The sequence below is a fragment of the Phodopus roborovskii genome, unplaced genomic scaffold (assembly GCF_943737965.1).
Source record: "Phodopus roborovskii unplaced genomic scaffold, PHOROB, whole genome shotgun sequence".
NCBI lineage: Eukaryota > Metazoa > Chordata > Mammalia > Rodentia > Cricetidae > Phodopus > Phodopus roborovskii.
Genome location: NW_026126409.1, coordinates 31,388,040 through 31,408,708, shown reverse-complemented (window position 1 = coordinate 31,408,708; position 20,669 = coordinate 31,388,040). Strand labels below are relative to the sequence as shown.

Genomic DNA, 20,669 nt, shown 5'->3' with positions numbered 1-20,669 from the left:
CACTGGACTTAATAGAAAAATGAGTGCCAGTCAGTCTTTTAGTAACATGGATATATTATAAAAAGCTTTTGACCTAACAACACCATATAAATAATGCAAAAAAAAAATCTGAAAATCATTTCACTTTACTATCAGACAGGAGAAATAACAAAATGAAATAAATAAAGGTATTATAGAATCAGCTACAATCATAATATACTGTGAGAATTGACCTACATTCACACAAGAAGACCATTCAGAGTAACTTTAATGGTACAACTGTATAAATGTCTGGGCTCATAATTTTATGGTAACTAGGAAAACATGTAAAATTAAGTTTAAAATTCCTAAAATTAGATGCACATATATTATAAATTGTATTATGTTTAATATTATATGTTCACCATTCCCATTGTCATCATCCTATTAAAGTTATAATGATCATTATCAAATCATTTTGAGGCGAATATTTAATGGGGATTATATTAGCAATAGAACTTGTTTCTTCCTCCCTTAGAAGTTATAATGAGGACATTTCATATATTCCACAGATACGGAGGCCACTTCAGAACCTTTCATTTTTGGAAGGCACTTGGGAATATATATAGATACTGACTGTGATTTAGCCAAGAAAATCCCTGATTTGAGAATTTTTCCCATGCCACATATCATGTTAATTATTCTAGCTATCTTATCACCCTGGATTGCAGATAAGTCTTTTTTTCTTCTTAACTTTCAAAACAGTATTAGCACCTTCTGAATCATCATCATGTCTAGAAAAAATCCCCTCAACTTCAAAACAGACAAAGTTGCATTACTGATGATAAATTTTCTTTACAATTCTGATTTAACACTTTCAGAATATGACTATTTTAAAATTTCCACTTGCTGTGTTTGCTCTTTTGCTCACCTTGCAGCCATTCTATGATGTTTGTTTTTGCCTTTCAATGAGGAAAAATAATGTCATTTTTTTCTAAATTAAGGGGAAGTAGACTCACTGAAACACTATTTTTCAATACTTACAAATACCACATTCTTATGACTTTCTTTTTATTTATTTTTTTTTCATTTTACATATTGATCCCAGTTTCCACTCCCTCTCTCCCTCCCTCCCATGCCCCCCAACCACTCTCCTATCCCATCCTGCCCTCACTGTACAGAGAGGGTGATGTCTTCCAGGAGGAATCAACAAAATCTGTTATTTAGAATAGGGATTAGGCACTCCCTCATATGCTCCCAAAGTCCTTTTTTTGCACCAGGGATACATCCTGTTTCCATTGTCAGAGGCCCATTAGACTGCCCAGGCCTTATGTTCAGGGGGTCTAAGTCAAGCCAGTCCAATGCTGGTTTCCCAGCTCTCAGTCTGGGGGGTCCATTAGCTCCCCCTTGTTCAGGTCAGCTGCTGTGGGTTTCTGTAATCTGGTCTTTTCCTCCCTCTCTGAATCTGGATTCCAGTTTGCCTCAGTGTTTAGCTTTAGGTGTCTGCTTCTGTTTCCATCAACTACTAGATGAGGGCTCTATGATGGTGGATAAGTTAGTCATAAATCTCATTATTAGGGAAGTACATTTATGGTAGCCTTTCAACTGTTGCTCAAATTGTCAGATGGGGTCAGTTTTGTAGGTCTCTTGACATTTCTCTAGAGTAGTTTTCTCTTGAAACCTATAATGGATCCCTCTTTTATGGTATCTCTCTATTTTCTCTCTCTTTCTCGTCTATTCCTCCCCCGACTCTATCTTCCTAGTCCCACAAGCATTCCTCTCCTCCCATTCTCTTTCTCCTAGCTCCATCTCCACTCACTGTCCCCACTCTCAATATGCTCAGAAGATCTTGTTCCTTTCCCCTTCTGTGAGGAACCTTGTGAAAATCTCTTACATTCATCCTTGTATCCTAGTTTCTCTGGCGGTGTGAATTATAGGCTGGTGATCCTTTGCTCTATGTCTAAAAATCCATTTATGAGTGAGTACATACCATGTTTTTCTTTCTTTCTTTTTTTTTTTTTTTGCTAGGGGGGGTGACTGGGTTACCTCATTCAGGATAGTTTCTTCAAGTTCCATCCATTTGCCTGCGAATTTCAAGATTCCATTTTTTTCCCCCACAGAGTACCCTACCTCCCAACCTCACTCCCTCCCTCTCTTCCTCCATCCCTAGTACCCTCTCTCCTCTCTCACATCCACCCTGACCACCCTTCTTACCCACCAACCACACTCCACATGTAGGACTATGCCATCCAGGTGGGGTCATGGAAATCTGACAAGTCATTTGAAGTAGAGACTAGGACTTCTCTCCTGGCTCCAGGTTAAGGCAGTATCCCTCCATGGGGATCTGTCCACAAGGTCCTTTTGTGCACCAGGAATACATCCTGGTTCAACTGTCTGAGGTCCCTTAGACTGCTCAGACCTTCTAGCTGAGACCCTTGTTCAGAAGGTCTGAGTCAGTCCAATGCTGGATTCCCAGCTATCAATCTGGGGGCCCGTTAGTGCCTCCTTATGCAATTCAGTTGTCTCTATGCATTTCTGCAACCTGGTCTTGTCCTCACTCTCTGCATCTGCATTCTAGTTCGACTCAGTGTTTAGTTATGGGTGTTTGCTTCTGTTTCCAACAGGTACTGCATGAGGCCTGCATGATGGTGGATAAGTTAATTGTTGATCTTATTATCAGGGAAGGGCATTTATGGTAGCCTTTCCAATGTTCCTCAAATTGTTAGTTGGAGTCAGTCTTGTAGGTCTCTAGACATTTCTTTAGGTTCAGTTTTCTCTTCGAACCAATAATGGTTCCCTCTTTTATGTTCTCTCTCTCTCTCTCTGTCTCTCTTTTCTGTCTTCTGTTCCTACCCTGACTCAATCTTCCTAGTCTCATGTGCTTTCCTCTCCTTGCTTTATCTTTCTCCTAGTTCCCTCTCCATTCACTGACCCCCCCACACTTCCCATGTGCATTGGGGGACTTGTCCCTTCTCCCTTCTGTGAGGGACCTTATATGAATGAATCTCTTAGAATATACCTTGTATCCCAGTTCCTCTGGAGGTGTGAATTATAGGCTGGTGATCTTTTGCTCTAGATCTAAAATCTATATATGAGCGAGTACATACCATGTTCCTCTTTTTGTGATGGGTTACCTCACTCAGGATGGTTTCTTCAAGTACCATCCACTTGCCTGTGAATTTCAAGATTCCATTATTTTTTCAGCAGAGTAGTATTCCATTGTATAGATGTGCCACATCTACTTTATCCATTCTGTAGTTGAGGGGCATCTAGGTTGTTTCCAGGTTCTTGCTATTACAAAGAATGCTGCTATGAACATAGTTGAGCACATGTCTTTGTTGCATGGATGTGGATCATTTGGGTACATGCCTAAGAGTGGGATTGCCAGGTGCTGTGGTAGACTGCTGATCTCCAAAATATACAAAGAACTCAAGAAACTAGTCACCAAACCACCAAATAACCCTATTAAAAAATGGGGTACAGAACTGAAGAGAGAATTCCCAATGGAGGAAATCAAAAAGACTAAAAGACACTTAAGAAAGTACTCAACATCCTTAACTATCAGGGAAATGCAAATCAAAACAATTCTGAGATATCTTACTCCTGCCAGAATGGCTAAAATTAGAAACCCTAATGGCAACTCATGCTGGAGAGGATGTAGAGAAAGGGGAACACTCCTCCACTGCTGGTGGAAGTGCAAACTTGTACAGCCATTTTGGAATTCAGTATGGTAGTTCCTCAGGAAAATGTCTTTCTTTTTAAAATATAAAATGTTCTTGTCTAAGTTAAAGCATAAGTATAAATCAAACATACTTTTTAATCATCATAATAATTTTTCATTGCTGATTGAATTGTCATTTAAAGTTATGTATTTTTAGTTGTTTTACATGCTATAGACACGTGAGCCACTTCTACACTTACCTTAGTAGATTCCTTCCTAGTAAGTCCTAGTTTAATTCATTGGGAGACTGTTTCTCCTCCCCTGGGAATACTGAATTTACAACCTCATAAAACCTTCTCTCGCTCACTCTCAACACCTTTTCTTCTTTCCATTCCTTCTTTAGTGGTATCTGATTCATTATTCCTTTCTATGTTTCATATGAGTTACAACTTATTACTAAAATTGTCATGTTATACTATCTCATTGAACTCCTTTCTGCAAGTAGAGGGTAGAATTGACCTTACCATGTTCTCTTGATCATTCTTTTATAATGATCAAAGCTTCTCTGAGGAATGGGAAGATGAAACATCTTATTAAAAAGTGCAAAGGCATGGATATGTGAAGTGCAAAGTGTTTAGATGCCCAGAATCTATGTAAAATATAGGTGTGCACTCTAAGTGCAGAGACGGGGGAGCCTGAGGCAAATTCTAGTCTAACAAAATTCTGTGACCTCCAGGTTCTCCAGAAATAGAAACCGTACCTCAATAAATAAAATGAGTTATGGAGGAAGACAAATGTCAATCTCAGCATCCACATTCATACATACACATGTACACAATGCCTACAGACATGTACACACACACATGTATACGCATACACATCGCACACACAAGTGAGTGCATGCACACACACAGATGTAAAATGATTACTTTCCTGGATATATAAAACACCTTTCCACACCTACAGAACGACTTGTTATCCAACCTTTCTCTGTGCTTTTGAATGCATATTTGCACACGGAACCTACTAATTATGCAATCCTATCACAATAGATTCAAATATGCCTTAATCAGCTTTCTCTTTCCACCTTTTTTTCTGCAGATGTACAGCTTGACGCTGCAAAACTACTCTTGACATTAACCTACAATTTTACTCTTCCTGTTTATAAGATAACAATCTTTACTCACAGTTGTGAAGCCTGAAATAAGTGAAAAATAATATTCTTTTTCTTATCATCAGATGAATTTAGTCACCAAGCCTGTAAATTTTTCTTTCATCACACATCTCATACTTATCAGAAGTCCTGTGTTATTAACAACTTTTAGCCCTGTACACGATTCTGCCAGATATGCTGTCTTGAAACATCACCTCTAGCCAGTGAGCTGTTTTAATACCCCTTACATTTCTTCTTTCATAGCTTCATGTAGGAACAGTATCTTTAGTACAGCAACTATGGTGCCCCTTGCTTTGATCTTGATAACATAAATCTCCAGATGTTTTCTCTACAAATATCCCCAAGTAGAAAGTACATACATGAAAAGTAGCAAAGGCTAGCATTTTTCAAAATGTCTCTACAATGGATGTTGTCCCTTCTTCCATAGTCATTTCCACTTTAAATTCATTTTCAAAATTTTCATGCAGGCATTTTATTACTATACATGGGATATACTCTTTAAAATTCCCAATATAACACTGTTTTAATTCTGTCTCATTGACATTGTTTTTTTTTTACTGTATTAATCTCTCCAGAGACAATTGTTTGCTATAGACATGACATTTTTTTTCCTCGTGATTTTCCTTCTGATGCACCAGGTTTTCAATTGAACTGTTGGAAATTGTAGATAAGCCTTATACTCTTAACAATATTATTACACATCTGTAAACTTTTAGTAATAGTCAGGTAACAAGTACCATAGCTAATAAAGACTGTAACTAATGTATGAAAGAAGTATTTATTCATAGATAAATCATAACGGGGGGCCTACCAGGTCCTTTATCATCCTCTTCTCATGAAAACAGTGCCCTCTATTGCATGCAAAATGCTGTGATCTTTACTTAAGTAAATCCAAATCTCGTTTTTTTCTTAAATCATCTTGGATTTGAGCTCACTGTTTTCTAAATTTAGCCCTAAGAAAACTTTGGCCAGATACGCATTCTCTAATTAACCTAAAAGTGAACTATATTTCATTGCTTGTAGGATGGTATGGGAAATCTGAGAGTCACCAAGAAGGGAATCCGACTTGAAGGTATATCTGAGTTTCTACTTCCATTGTATGTGAAAGAAATTCATTCTCGAAAGGTATGTGATACGGCTTTGGCTTACTCTAAGATAATTTAGAGCTAATGTTTTCCCTCGGCATAGGAGCATCCCATCTCTTTATCCCCTTCCTTTGCATTTAATTTCTTTAAGCTAAAGATTTATTTGAAGAAACTAAAGTAATCAATGTAAGAACAATAGAAAGAGTTAGCGTCGAATTGGCAAATCAGAGAGCATTTGAAGTGAAGTTCTTTGCTGCTTTTAGCCTTTGATTTGTGTTCTTCTGTCACTTGATGCTAAATGAAAGGGCAGCATTTGCACAAGAGGCTTTCATGAGTTTTAAAGGATTTTCCGAGGAAGCACATGTGGATTATTTCAATTCAGTGTATTATACATTTCCCCTTAAATGCAAATGCATTTCCAAGACACAACTCAAAGTTAGAAAAAATAAATTAAATTTCTTATTTTAACTAATACCAGAGCATTTATACTTTGCATAAATGAGTGGATGTTATGCTACAAATACAGCAGCATGCTAAAAGAAAAATGAAATTTTGACTGAAGAGTGTTACCTTGAATGAATCAACTTGTCTATAGCATCAGTGTATCTCCCATCTATCTGGATGTTTTCTGATCCATATTCATGAAAGTGAATTTATTAAGGCAGAATGAAAAGATTATTATTTAAAAGTTAGGGAAACAGATTTGTGTCGTACATAGCCCATGTTCATACCTGAGATGGGGACTGTGGATTAAGAAATGGTATGTTGGTATGTAAAATGAGAAAAGATTGTTTTAAAATTAAAAAAAAAAATGCTGAAAAAAAGAAATGACAGTTAAAGATGCTAAAAAGAAAAAGAAAAAAGAGAAAGAGAGAGAGAGAGAGAGAGAGAGAGAGACAGGATAACAGGATAGAGAAGAGGATATCCAGAGCCAGAGAGTAAGGAACCACCATTGTTTATTGTGCATAGTCATTTTATACCCCCATCAAAAGAGGGACAGAAGGCAAAAGACTTTCTTACCAAGATACAAAGAACAACCAAGCCTAATTACCTTCTCAATACTCAAAAGATCAAGCAACTATCTCCTGAGTTAATATCCTATTGTTCAGGCAGGACGTGCAGGGACTATATCCCATGCCAAGAATCCTGTTGCATTCATGCAATTTGGCCTTGAAGGAGCAATGGCAGGTAAAAACTCTCTGACTTTAAGTTAAAATGAAATGGAGTCAATTCTGTGAATTCCCACAGATTTACCTCACGTAAAACTAATTTTTAGATTAAAATAATGCTTCAGTGTTACTTAGATAATATATTAAGTGATTTCTCTGGTAAAATTTGGGTAATTTTCATTAAGTATTTTTTCCACCAATATAAAAGTACATTGAATGGAATTTATTTTTAAATTTTGGGACAGTTATGTCAACCACTATTAAAACACATGAACTATATTGAATAGACTTTATTGAGTATACTTTCAATAGCACAAATTTAGTTTAATATTATTCACAGATTTTAATAAGACATAAAATAATAGGCACATGTGTTCATACCGAACAGTGAAAGATTAAACTTTAAAAATGAATATTTAATATTTGAGATTAATTTTACTCATGAAAACTGGTCCAAAATGCATATATATATATATATGTATATATATATATATACATATATATATATATAATCAGTGTATTCCACTATATGCACATTCACACATATCATAGATACCTCCAGAGCTGGCCACTACTAATTTAGTAAAATTAAAATTCACATATAAAAATCAGAAAAAAAATTCTTAACCTAGATAAAAGGTAAGAATCACACACACACACACACACACACACACACATATATACACACACACACTTTCATTTAAATTCATCTTACTAGTAAGTCCAGAAGCAGCAATGCAATGGTAAATTACCTCTAAAGTTACCCAGGCTTATTTGTATTGTCTCTCCAGGAAGACAACTTAAAAAATGGGAAGACCTATGCCCTTCAGACAGCTATAAATTTATCTTCTAAGGTGGGCACTTTTGAGAGTATAACAAATGTTGTTCTTTGAACACCTGGATGAGAATTGACCCCATCTCTGGATTCCATAGAGAATACCAACTTTGTAGCCTAAAGTGTGACATAGTAGCAGTTAGAATAACTGATCTCAGCTTCACAAACATTTGCAAATATTTGCATTTATAGACATTTATTGCAATTGTCTCCATTTATAGATGGAGAGCTGCCACCCTTGTTCACAATAATTGCTACTGATAATCTCTACATCTCCAATTTTATCCTGCTGGTAATTAAGAAGCAATGTGAAGCATGGGAGGTTGTGACCTTAGTGACAAGAAGGGACATCTGTACTGACAATAGATTACAAAGGAAACTCCTTGGAAGATTTCTCTATACATACCCTACAAAATATAAAGGGAAATAACTATTTTATAGTCAAAATTCACATTACAGTTCACTTGCTATTGAGTTCATATAGCTGTTATCCTGACTGTAAGCTTATTTATTCCACTCTTTGATGAAGTCAGGCACACAATTTTTCTCAGCTTTAATTTTCAAGTCAATGAAGGTAGAACACATTCAAATGCTTGTTTTTTAGATTCAGAAGTTACACACAAGTCACTAGTAATACTAGATAAGGAATAAGGAATTTTAATTAATTTTTGAGATATATGCTTGTAGGCATCTTCCCATGTTTTCTTAATTGCTGTTACAATTATTTGTAATTTGTGGCTGTTGTGTTGTGTAGGGGAGTGTGTGTGTGTGTGTGTGTGTGTGTGTGTGTGTGTGCACGCACGCACATACATGTGTGTGTACATGTGGGGCCAACCAGCTAAACTCAAGTAATTGACAATGCAAGAGCAAGTCTCTTACCCTCTAAATCTTTTTGCCAGAGCAATCTTCTCATACATTTTCATGTATTCAGATTTATAGAAAATTGCCAAATTCCTATAGTATCCAGGTAAGGAAATCTATTAAAATAAAAATCACCTTAAAAGATCCCCAATACCCTGGATAATGTAACATCATAATATTTTGAATTTTGCACATTTCCACTCTTCATTATAGCCTGATGCCTCTTTGTATCTAGCCAAATGATAGTATTTAAAATCCTTTTCCGGTAGCATAATGGCTCAAGCCTGTTATCCTGGCACTTAGCAAACTGATAGGTTTGAGGCTTCGTGATGATTGCAGGACTAGTGTGGGTTTTATAGTTATTTTTAAATTTAATCCAACACATGAAAGCAATATCCCTCTGGACAGAAAGTATAGCTATCTCCAAACATACATTGGATTACCCTAGCTGATAACACATGGGCTTGACTTAATTCCACAGGAAACTTTCCTCATGCTCACCACTCTCCAGCTGCTAACACACACACACACACAATCACAAACACACTCCACTACAGATAATCTTCTATTATCAACAACATTTTCTATATTACTCATTTTTACTCAAACCTTTCTAAATGGCCCACAGTAAATGTTTTTAAACATATATAGTGTATATTCTACCTTGAACATACTTAGGATTCAATGCCTTTTACAAATTTTTAAATTCAAAAAACACTAAGCAATGCTTTCAGAACTGAAACACTTGCTGGTGGTTTGTGAAATTAGATGCCTAGTTTTGTTTGGCTTTTTGGGTTTTGTTTTTTCCAGATAGGAAAAACACAAAAACTGTATAATTTAGGTTACTTAAAGAAAATGATTACTGATAATATTCCACATATATCTTCAAGGCACATGGTCTCACATTAGGACATCCGGAAATTAAGACAATTGCATTTTAATGTAGTTAGTGTGCATAATACTAATGAGGCTAAATAATATGTGTTTTTACTGAATCTAAACAGTAAAATTTGTGTTGTGTCATTTTATTGAGCCCTTAACCATCTTTGGCTATGGAAATCATAACATTATATTGTTTACTTTTTTCCCAGCCAATGATCTTTTACTTAAATTGCTTCTTCGTCTTACAGGAATGGTGTATTACAAGATAGTAGATATTATCAAGCAGCCACCCTCAGATAATTCTAACTCCAGTATATGGACAGGAAGGCAGCCTTTAGGCTTCCAAGTGAACAAAGTATGAAGAACTCTGCTCTTCCGATGTACAAGCACGTGGGTCCAGTGCTGTGCTTCTCTCTCAGTGTCTGGTTAATATTAGTTCAGTGCTGTGTGTGTTGGGGTCTTTCTCAAGTTCATACATGAAGACATAGGCAAATCTATCAGAGCAAGTGTCTTTGAATCCTATGTAGTAGCATGGTAAGTTCCTTCTCTGCCTCTTTCATGTATCATAACAAATCTCCCCTACTAATATGCCCTTCCCCCTATCCATATCAATTTATATAAATAAATAGCATAGGAACTCCATAATTAATTCATTATGATAATCATTATCATTATTTGCAACTGGAAGTTTAATCTGACAAAATTATGTGACTTTTGTAGTATTACCTGTTTAATCCAAATTTCAAATAATATGTATCATTCTAATTCCAATGTCTTTATATTGTAAAACAACAGAATTGAGCAGCACTCTAATATTTAATCAGCCTCACCTTAGTTATATAATATTTCTGAATAAATAAAATTATGGAGAAAACATATATGTAAAGTGAAACATGCACATGCTAATTTAAATCAACATGCCATTTAACAGGAAAATGTTATATAAAATATATCTTAGTGTAATAGCATTTTAAACCTGTCTGTGTGGTTAAGAATTAATGACTCTGAATATGATTAAGAAGCTGGGTGCATTAACCTCATGATTAATGTCACACAGCTTTTGTTACCTCCTAGCAGTGTAATTTGGGATGCTTACCTCCTCTCAAATCTGTACTTCTCCTTCCCTACTTTTACTTATTTTATAACAATATCATCTTAATGCTGTCATAATCAATAACATTTACACTCCGCTTTGATTCTTTATTACCTGAACACTCTGGTCTTGATTCTGACTATAGATGGTAGCTTAGCCAATATTACTAGCATTTTCATTATGGTGAACAGTTCAGTAGGCATTTACCATTCTGATGACATCTTGCTTTAAGTCATTGTTAATTAACTTGCTTGCCTGTTAATTATTGAAATATCTAGTCTATATGAATGATGCTTTTGGTGTTTTCTGGGATTATTAGTAATGAAACTTTCCTCTTCTTCATATTTGTAAATGTTGTATAGTTATTCTTACCATTGACTATTGGTAATAACTGTCTAAAAACATGTTATTTTTCTCCTGTTGATGACTTAATGTTGCCTTGGAGATCTGAGAAGTATCTGAAATCACTTTTTCCATTTCAGGGGAATTTTCACTCTTGAGTGACTTGATGGCTTTAGTTTTGTTTGCTGTTCGGTGATTGGTTGGTATGAGAGGAGCTATCATTATACATCCCAGAAATTTTCTGGCCTCTTCCTTGCAACAGCTGATAGTGCATGAACTTCAATTGGACTCTGCTTAGCTACTTGCTTCTACCTGTACTGCTGAGTTCCTTAGTTCAGCAGAAGCAATCACCTGTAGATCTCCATTTCTCTGATTATCTGATTATCAAAATGCTTTGTGGTTTTCTACAAACCATAAGTAGTTGTCATCTAGATCTTCTACTCTGTGAAATTACTTTCTACATGTGAATTTTGCCCTCACTCTCAATAATCCATATATTTTTTTGTGCAGTGATGTTTTAATCCCAGGTATTTCTAGATCATCTTTTTGATTGTAGTATATTTTAATCCCTATGTTCTATGGTAATGTTAATTACATGAAATTTAGACAAATTTTGTATTGCTTATAAATGTTAAAACAAATCATTTAGCACTTATTATTTGAATATTTCAATGGGTTAAATTTTGAAGGAAAACAACTACTGTATAGTTTATAAATTGGACTACAGTGACTGAGCAGGAAAACAAAGGCAAACTGATATGTTCCATCATCTGTGGGTATGAGGAGTCCATAAATCTCTTCATCCAGGGCATGGATGAAGTTGCTCAATGGGTCCTACTGACTGTCCTCTCCAGAATTCAGCCTGTGCAACATAGAGAGACCCAGTAGTTGGACTATCTCAGAACATTTTGCTAGCTATCTTGTTTTCTCCATGCAGAAATTAAATTGTGTTCAACCTTTGGTGGATATACAAACTAACAAAATTATTAAAATTTTAAGTGGTTTAATTTGTTAATTAGTGAGGGAGAAAGAGATCTAGAACTTTCCTGAATTTCATAATCTAAAAAGTTCATTTCTATCATTAGTCCTCTATGCTTCATTACCAAAATCTTCATTTGTTTTCTCTCTATTCTGTGATATTGATAATTCATAAAGACACAACTTTAGTTTTATGGGTGTTCTTACATCTAGGAGAGTTGTTTGCTATCAGTGGAATGAAAACATTTTTCCAATTATGCATTAATTTTCTTTGCAATGAATTCAATCATCATCAAATTTCATAAAAATTCCTGCTGGGAAGATAATGATAGGTACTCTTGATCTCATGTAAATACCACCTTTAAATATTATGGTGTCTTCCCAGCTGGCAGTATGGCTTCTTTCAGTAATATCTAGAATCCCTGTACATTGCTCAGAAACTCTTCTTACCATCTTTTTTGTAGCATTACAAATCCCTTTGTAACCACATAATGATTCCTACTAGTGGTGTGAATGGGTATAATCACCTGTTTCTGACTAGTTTTGTGAATGAGTTCCCACTCCTTTATCTTTCAGCTCTTGCTTGCATAGAACATACTATAGTTTCTTGTTTTGTGACTGTAACTTGAATATTTTTTTACTTTTTTTATTAATTTGTTTTATTTTATATAACAAAGTCCAATTAAATGAAAACAAACATTTATACACAATATTTGGGAATTTGGGCTTAGTTCGTTCCAAACTACTTCCTGCTGGTAAGGGGCACTGTCATGGGGGATTCGAAGAAGATTCAGAAATCCTGGCTGTAGTCTGTAACGCTGCTTCGTCCAGCTGTTTTGAATGTAGGATCACCTTGTACTCTGTTTCAGGTGGTCTGGCATGATCAAACCACATTAGTCTGGTAGGAATCCACATCTTTTCATTTTTTGACTTTTTAAAACTATTATTTTAATTGAAATAGAATTATATCATATCCCTATTCCTTTCCTACCTCCAGAACTATCCAGATGTTCTTCTTCAAACTCCCTTTTTGACCCCATTCTCAAGTTGATATCTTCTCTTGTATTTGTTACTCACAGGCACACGTAAATTTATATATTATTTAATATATAATATACATGTAAATATGTGTAATATACAATATAGTAGTATATGTTTACATGATATAATACACACACACATATATGTGCATGTATATGTATGTATATGTATATATTGCTTATGCTGGTTTTGCTGTTTATGTGTATATAGTTTCAGGACTGACTACTCTCCATTGCACAGCCAACAAGAATCTGGTAGAGGCTAATTCTCCTTCTCCCAAAAATCAATAGTTGCCTTTAGTGCTTTGTGTAAGGATGTGACTCCACCATAATTTCCCCTTCCACAATAACATGTCTTTTGATATTCTCATTGTACAAGTGCTATTATTTAGCTTTTGTTTATGCGGTAGACCAAATAATTTTGTATCTTATTGAGTGAACAAATTTTTATTATGGTAACTAACTATGGCACCCATTAGAGCTCTGGATTCTAATTTCTGTGATCAAACCAAGACTTTGTGATTCAGCCTTGTGCCTTGTAACAATCACTATTTCATCATGCAAATTAAAGTTCATAACAACCCATGATACTTTAATACTACACTATTATGTTTCATGTAAAGTGAAATAAAAGTTTAAAATTTAAATTTAACATTTTAGTCATTCCAATAACTGTCATCCTCGATTTATAGAAAGATAAACACATCCTGGATGTGTTGCACATATTGGAGAATTCAGTGGATATTTATCATCAGCAAAATTGGTTAAAAGTCTGAAAGTACAGATTGTCAAGTGAAAATTATATTCATGATGGAGGAGAGATTTTAATATAACTGCACAATTGCTTTACTTCATACTGTAAGAAACAAATGTGAAACAGAGGGAAATTAAGAGCTTAATTTGGAACTGTTTTGTCTATTAGATACATAAACAGTTTAGTCAATCTGGATTACATGTTATACATGAATTCTATAAACATATTTTAAATAATGTGTTAATATGCATTCACACTTACTTCTGTATTCTTAGTGTTTGGTTGTTTCTTGCTTTTGTTTTATTTTGTTATTTGTTTTTCGGGTTTTCTTACATTTGGTGTGATTTTTATAAGCAGTATCTTTATAATGTATTGATAATTAGTACAGTTTGTTCTTAATTTTTTCCATTTTCTTCTCTCAGAACTTAGATTCTTGTTTTATTATTCCTCTATTCAGTAACTTATTTCTGTAATTCCACGTTTTCTCTTCATTATCTTCTTAACATAAAAACATTTTTACTCTTTATAAAACTTTCTCTAATAATATGACCGTAAGTTTGCATTTCTACATATATATTAAATGTTCAACAATTTCTGAGATTTTATTTTAAAACAGTCTTACTATGAATTACTGGTTGACATGGAAATCTGTGAGTCTGGTCACTATGTAAAACAGGCTGGCCTCATGCTTACTGACATCCATCTGCCCCACCCTCTCTAGTACTATGATTAAAGTAATGTTATGTCACAGCTGGTTAAATTCGATTATTTAACTTTTTAATAAATTTAACTTCAAATTTATCTTTCAGTTCAAAATGTATTTTTAATTTTGTAATTTATTCTGGCTTTTCTCTGATAGTGCAAACAATAATTTGTCTTTCATCTGTCAATATGATCTTTTGATAGATTTATCTCATTACACACATTTTTAATTCTTTCATTCTATACCACTTTTATTTATATTTTATAGTGAGTTAATTGATTTCCTGTCACAATGTTAGTCATACTTTGTTTTTTCTAGGAATCAAAAATATGCAATATAAATGTACCCTCATATACCCTGAGTTAACATTTTATTAGTACAAATGTGATGTAAGGACTTGATTTGTTTTCAAATGTTATATACTATTACATACATGTCTTCCTCTCAGTTAGAAAGCCTGGGCAGTCTAAGGGACATCTGTCAGTGGAACCAGGATGTATGCCTGGTGCACAAAAGTACTTTGGGGGTCACATCCCCCATGGAGAGATACTCCCTTAACCTAGAAGCAGGAGAGAAGACCTAGTCCCTTCTCCAAATGACTTGACAGATTTATATGACCCCTCCAGGAAGGCATTACCCTACATGTGGAGTGGGGGGGGGGTTGGATAGGTGGGGAGGGTGGTCAGGGGGCATGAGGTGGTGGGAGAGAGGGAGAGAGGGAGGGTGGGAGAGGGAACTGGGATCATTATGTAAAATAAAATAAATTAAAAAGAAGAAGAAGAAAATGGACTAAACCTCTGACACAAAAAAAAAGTCTCTACTTTGTAAACCACTCCAGAGAACTATAGGGTCAGAACCAAGCAGGATGTTTCTATCAAATATATATTTCTTTAAATTCCAATAAAGCAATTGGAAGATTATGTGAAAAAAAGAGTAATATGGACAGATTCTTAATTGTATATTATGCTCCACTGATACTCACATACCATTACTTTTACATATGGCAGCTACAACACCATTCCTCAAGTAATAGTGGAACCATATTACATAAGTACCTCTTGCAATTAATAAATCTTCCTATAACCGTCAATATTATAGGCCCTAATTTAGTTACTGTGTAGCATTCCACTGCATTCCTGACTACATTTAAATAAGTGACTGAAGAAAGAATTTTTAAAAATTTGTCATATTTAATTTCAGGGATAAATTCAGAGATAAAAAAATTCATACACACACACGGACTCGCATCCATGTACACATGAACACATACATGCACATTCATTCATACACAGATATGCACATATGCAAGGACAAATATATGGGACCAACTCACATGCATGGAACTGAGCTATTCAATTTGCTCACTGGACAGTCTTCTTGTGTTTCTATTTTATGACCTGCTTTGCTGTGGACTGTGTCTGAAATTATAGAAGCATTTGAAAGAAATAGCATAAATAAATGCAGAGTCAACAAAGTATGTAATTAAGATGTAATTCTGGCACAATAGAATTCTTTCATGTGACTCTAATGTATTTTCCTTAGACTATGAAACCTATCACTTAGGCAATGAAGGGAAGGACTATGCTGGGAGAACTAAGGAAGTCTTGAGAATACAGAGGGACAGGTGACCTCTTCACATTGAAAACCAAAAAAATTTCATTTTCTTGCTTAAACAAAATAATTAATTGCTGGATATATTTTAGGAGAAATCTAAAGAATCACTACCAATAATGTTTTAAAATAATTGATAACATTTTAATGTAAATTACTTTTAGAGGGTATTATTGATTAAAGTGGGGACTATAAAAAATAGAAAAAAATTTGATATAACAAATAAAGACACACAGCTTTCGAGTAATTGGACATTTTCTTTTTTGCTACTGTAAATATTCATGACTGGAATTACTATATATAGGAAGTGAAATTTTAAAAAGCAATCATCTAAGTCCTGATACCCATATCATCTAATACCAATTGTCTGTATCTATTTTGCACAATCTCAAACATACATAAGAAGTCTACATACTGTACATTATAGTCAGCTCTTTATATACTAGGTACCATCATCATCATCATTATTACTATTATTGGCATAGATGCAGGAGATTAAGAATACTTATTCATTGCTCATGGGAATACCAAACTAGTACAGCAAATTTGGAAGTAAACTTATAGAGTTTTCTCAAAAAATCTGAAAAGAAATGTACCACAATATCCAACTATACCACTCTTTGAAATATTACTATACCACCATACATTGATGTTTGCTCATCCATGTTCATTGCTGCTCTACTCATAATAGCCAGATTAGAAATAGTATATATGCCCATCAGCCGATGCAAAAAAAATATGGAAATGTGATAAATGGAATATTATTTAGCTATTAAGAGAAATGAAATTTGCACAAAAATAGATGAAGCTAAAAACAATCATCCTGACTAGTGCAACCAACATCTTGGATGCCCAAACCAACAAATATATTACCTATATTCTCTTACACATGGATATTAAACACTAAGTGTGTGTGTGTGTGTGTGTGTGTGTGTAATTCATAATGTACTTACAGGTTATGTAGCTTGTGGGGAACCAGAGTCTTCCAAAAATGGGGAAATATAAAAGTTTCATAGAAAGACAAAGGGGAAACATTCTAGGACAGAAGAATTAAATGGAGAACAAATTTGGAGAATAAGGTAGAGGGGAGAATATGAGGAGTGATAATTAACACAAAAGACCTTTTTGAAATACATATTGAAACCAGCAACTCTAGAAATTCCCTAAAATATAGACATTTATAAAAATAATTTAAATGAATTTACTATATAATGGGGTAGAATGCCTCAGCACGGTGTCACATGCAACCAAATAAAAATCCCAGTATAAGGAGTGGATTACATTGTTTGAGTCATTGGCCAAGGTGTTCCCAAGGATATCTGGTGAACATTAAGGGTTATTGACAATGCTATTGTTTTCCCTTATAGATAATTACCAAACATCTGCTACTAAGTAATGTCAGTCCTCAAGAAGAAGAGTCACAACAAGCATAGAGAATGTCACTTTATATGTTTTGTGGCCACTGCTGGAAGTGTTCAAGAAATCCATTATGATAGCTATACCCAGATGGAGAATATGACCTTGATGACCTTGGCTGAGGTAGTTTGTAGAAGATGAATACAATAAAGAATAACTGAAACGATACATATATATTCAAATGATACATATGTATCATATATATATATGTATATGTATATATATATATATATATATATACTTATATACAGAAAAGGCAACTATATTATATAGTAGTTCTTTTTATTGGCAGTTTTATGCCAACACTAATACATTTAATTTTCCATAAATGTCCAAAACACTGATGAAGACATAACTGTGAATGTGAGTGTCAAAATTACTGATGTCTCTACTTGGTAATAGGAATTAAGGTTTTATTTTATGAATTTTATATTTCCTAAGACTTTTATCTATGGAAATATTAACTATTTCTTCTCTTGAATCAAATTCATAATCATTAAAACAAATAAAATGATGAAATATGTTTTAATATATAATATTCATGGGATTTGAGTAAAATTTGAGTGCATTCATTCTTTATCATATTATTTGTTCTCAGGACTTTCCCTTCATTTTCATTAGAAATAAGCAAATTACAATTTGTCATATATATTCAATTTTACCTTCTTAAATATATTTTCTGACAACTTTATTTAACTTTAAAATGACAACTTTAAATGTATTTTCTGAATCATTTCTAAAATGTAATTGCTACCTATCTATCTTGGATAAATTATTATGATTACTTCTCTGGGGATATGAAGGCGATCAGTGTATTCCCTGCATTTTGAAATCTTTAAAATTTTTGAAAGATATAAGGATCTTATGTATTAATATTCTCTATTGATGTTTCCTTTGAGCATGACTATAACAAAATAATAGCAATGCTAACATTCTAGTGAAAATTAATATTTACTTGGTAATTGTTATATAGAACATGTTAAGTATAGTTTTAATGACTTCAAGAAGAGAAGTCATTTATTATTGTTGTTGTTGTTATTATTATGAACATGATTTCATGATAACATTTTGTAGATGAGGAACTAGAATTCCAAATAACCAAAAAGCTGGTCTGTGAGCATATGTCAATGAACTATGATAGAACCAGAATTTGACACTGATACAGAGTTAAAAGTCTTCCATGGTATTGTCTAGAATAGATTACCCCACATTTCCATGGCATAAACATAATCATGGACTATTTTAGGAGCTAACATATGCAAAGCTTCCTTTTACTTCATCAATATCAGAATATTTCCTAATTACCTGCTTTATAACTTATCTTCAAGACATGCTAAATTTGTGTGCACCTGGAGTTTATTTCTGTCTTTGATCTTTGGTTTTCTGCATGTGTTATTTCCCTCCCCCTTACTGCTATCTCAGTTTTTACTGGAATCCCCATCATTTGCCACTTGTGGCTCATAAGGAGCACCCATGTTTTGTAGATTTTTATTTTGTAAGTTGAAAAATTAAAGACAAAGTCAATTCTATTTTTTGCATCTATCACTTAGCTCTACTTTATCTCTAAAATACTAAATATAACTACTAAAGAATTTAGTACTGGAGTTTAAAAATATCTTTATATATTGAGGTTTAATCAGTTAGGAATTTCATTACTGTGATAAAACACCATACTCAAAGAAATTTTATTTCATCTTAAAGTTCTCAGATCACTGTCCATCACTGAAGGATGTTAGGTGGGTCAGGAATTAAAGGCAGAACTCAGGGGAGAATGTTGCCTACTGAGTTGTTTCCATGGTTTACTCAGCCTGTTTTATTACACAATTCAGTCCTACCCCATTGTAGCAGCAACCACAGTGAGCTGAACCCTCCCAAATAAAGTATTAATAAAAATAAAATGCCCAACAGGTTTGTGCACAACTCAGTATGGTATGAGAATTTTATTAACTGAGCTTTCATCTTCCCATGTGTTACTATATCGATAACACAAATAATAAAAACACAGAAACAGATATTGGGCTTCAACCTGAAGATCAGAGAAGAAAAACCATTGGAGAATTCTCACCTTAATTAATCCTCAGACAAATTGACAATGTACTGAACCTCAGATTGCATCTCCAGTCTTCACTGATCTCCACCAAACATTGGAATCCTAAACTGCTTTCTGAGACTGCACTGAGCTCCTTATATACTCTCCAGTTCTGGGATTAAAGGCAAGAGCTCTGTTTCTCTTATAGACTGATTCGCTTTCATATAGCCTTGGGTGGCCTTGAATTCAAAGAGATCCATCTACCACTGTCTCCCGAGTCCTGGGTTTAAAGGTGTGTGCCACCAATGCCTAGATTTTATGGATGTGGGTAGCTTTGCATTCTGATCTTCAGAATATATCATAAATAATATACCACCATAATATATCACCACATATATCTTCTTCTTTCAAGTTGGCATGAAGCTAATCAGGATGGAGTTGCTCAGAAAAGTAATATATCAACTTTTAAAATAATGAGCAAAAGATTGAGAAAGTATTATTATCATTTTTTCTGAATGTTATTAAAGTAGTCATAAGTTTAATGTATAAAATCATACCTCTAGATAAAACTCAACTTTTGGCAATTAAGTGAGAAGTCTGGCATTGATAATGCTAACAGATTCCTTAAAGAAATTTCTTATGAATTTCTTATGAAGAAATTGGTATTTCTTATGAAGTTGTTTATTTTGAATCTTATAATGAATGAATGAAAAAGCTAAATCAATAAACCTATCTTATAATTACACTGAAAGAAAGACAAAATGAATTTTATATTTTAAGATAAATGTTAATAGTAAAAATCAATATTCCAATTGCCAAGATAGGAACTTTTTCTATCTTCAGGATTTTGAAAATATATTCATAAGAGGGAAGATGGAATATATGAGTAATGGAGGTCGAGATCATGATGGAGAAATCTACAGAGAAAGCAGAACCAAGTTGTGGAAGCTCATGAACTATACACAGGGAACCAATATAGGCCCTCCATATATGGGAGACAGTTGTGAAGCTTGAACTATCTGATGGGCCCACGGCAGCAGAACCTTGATATAATCCTGGTACATGAGCTAGCTTGTTG

At 34.1% G+C, this 20,669-nt stretch overlaps 1 protein-coding gene across 1 annotated transcript in view; it reads left to right on the top strand.

Moving 5' to 3' along the window:
* The window catches only part of Sgcz (sarcoglycan zeta), an 895,063-nt gene that overhangs the window by 744,466 nt on the left and 129,928 nt on the right, over positions 1 to 20,669 (top strand). The window contains exon 3 of the mRNA XM_051182286.1: positions 5,817 to 5,918. Within this exon, the coding sequence (XP_051038243.1) occupies positions 5,817 to 5,918 (102 nt within the window). The remainder of the gene's footprint in view (positions 1 to 5,816; positions 5,919 to 20,669) is intronic.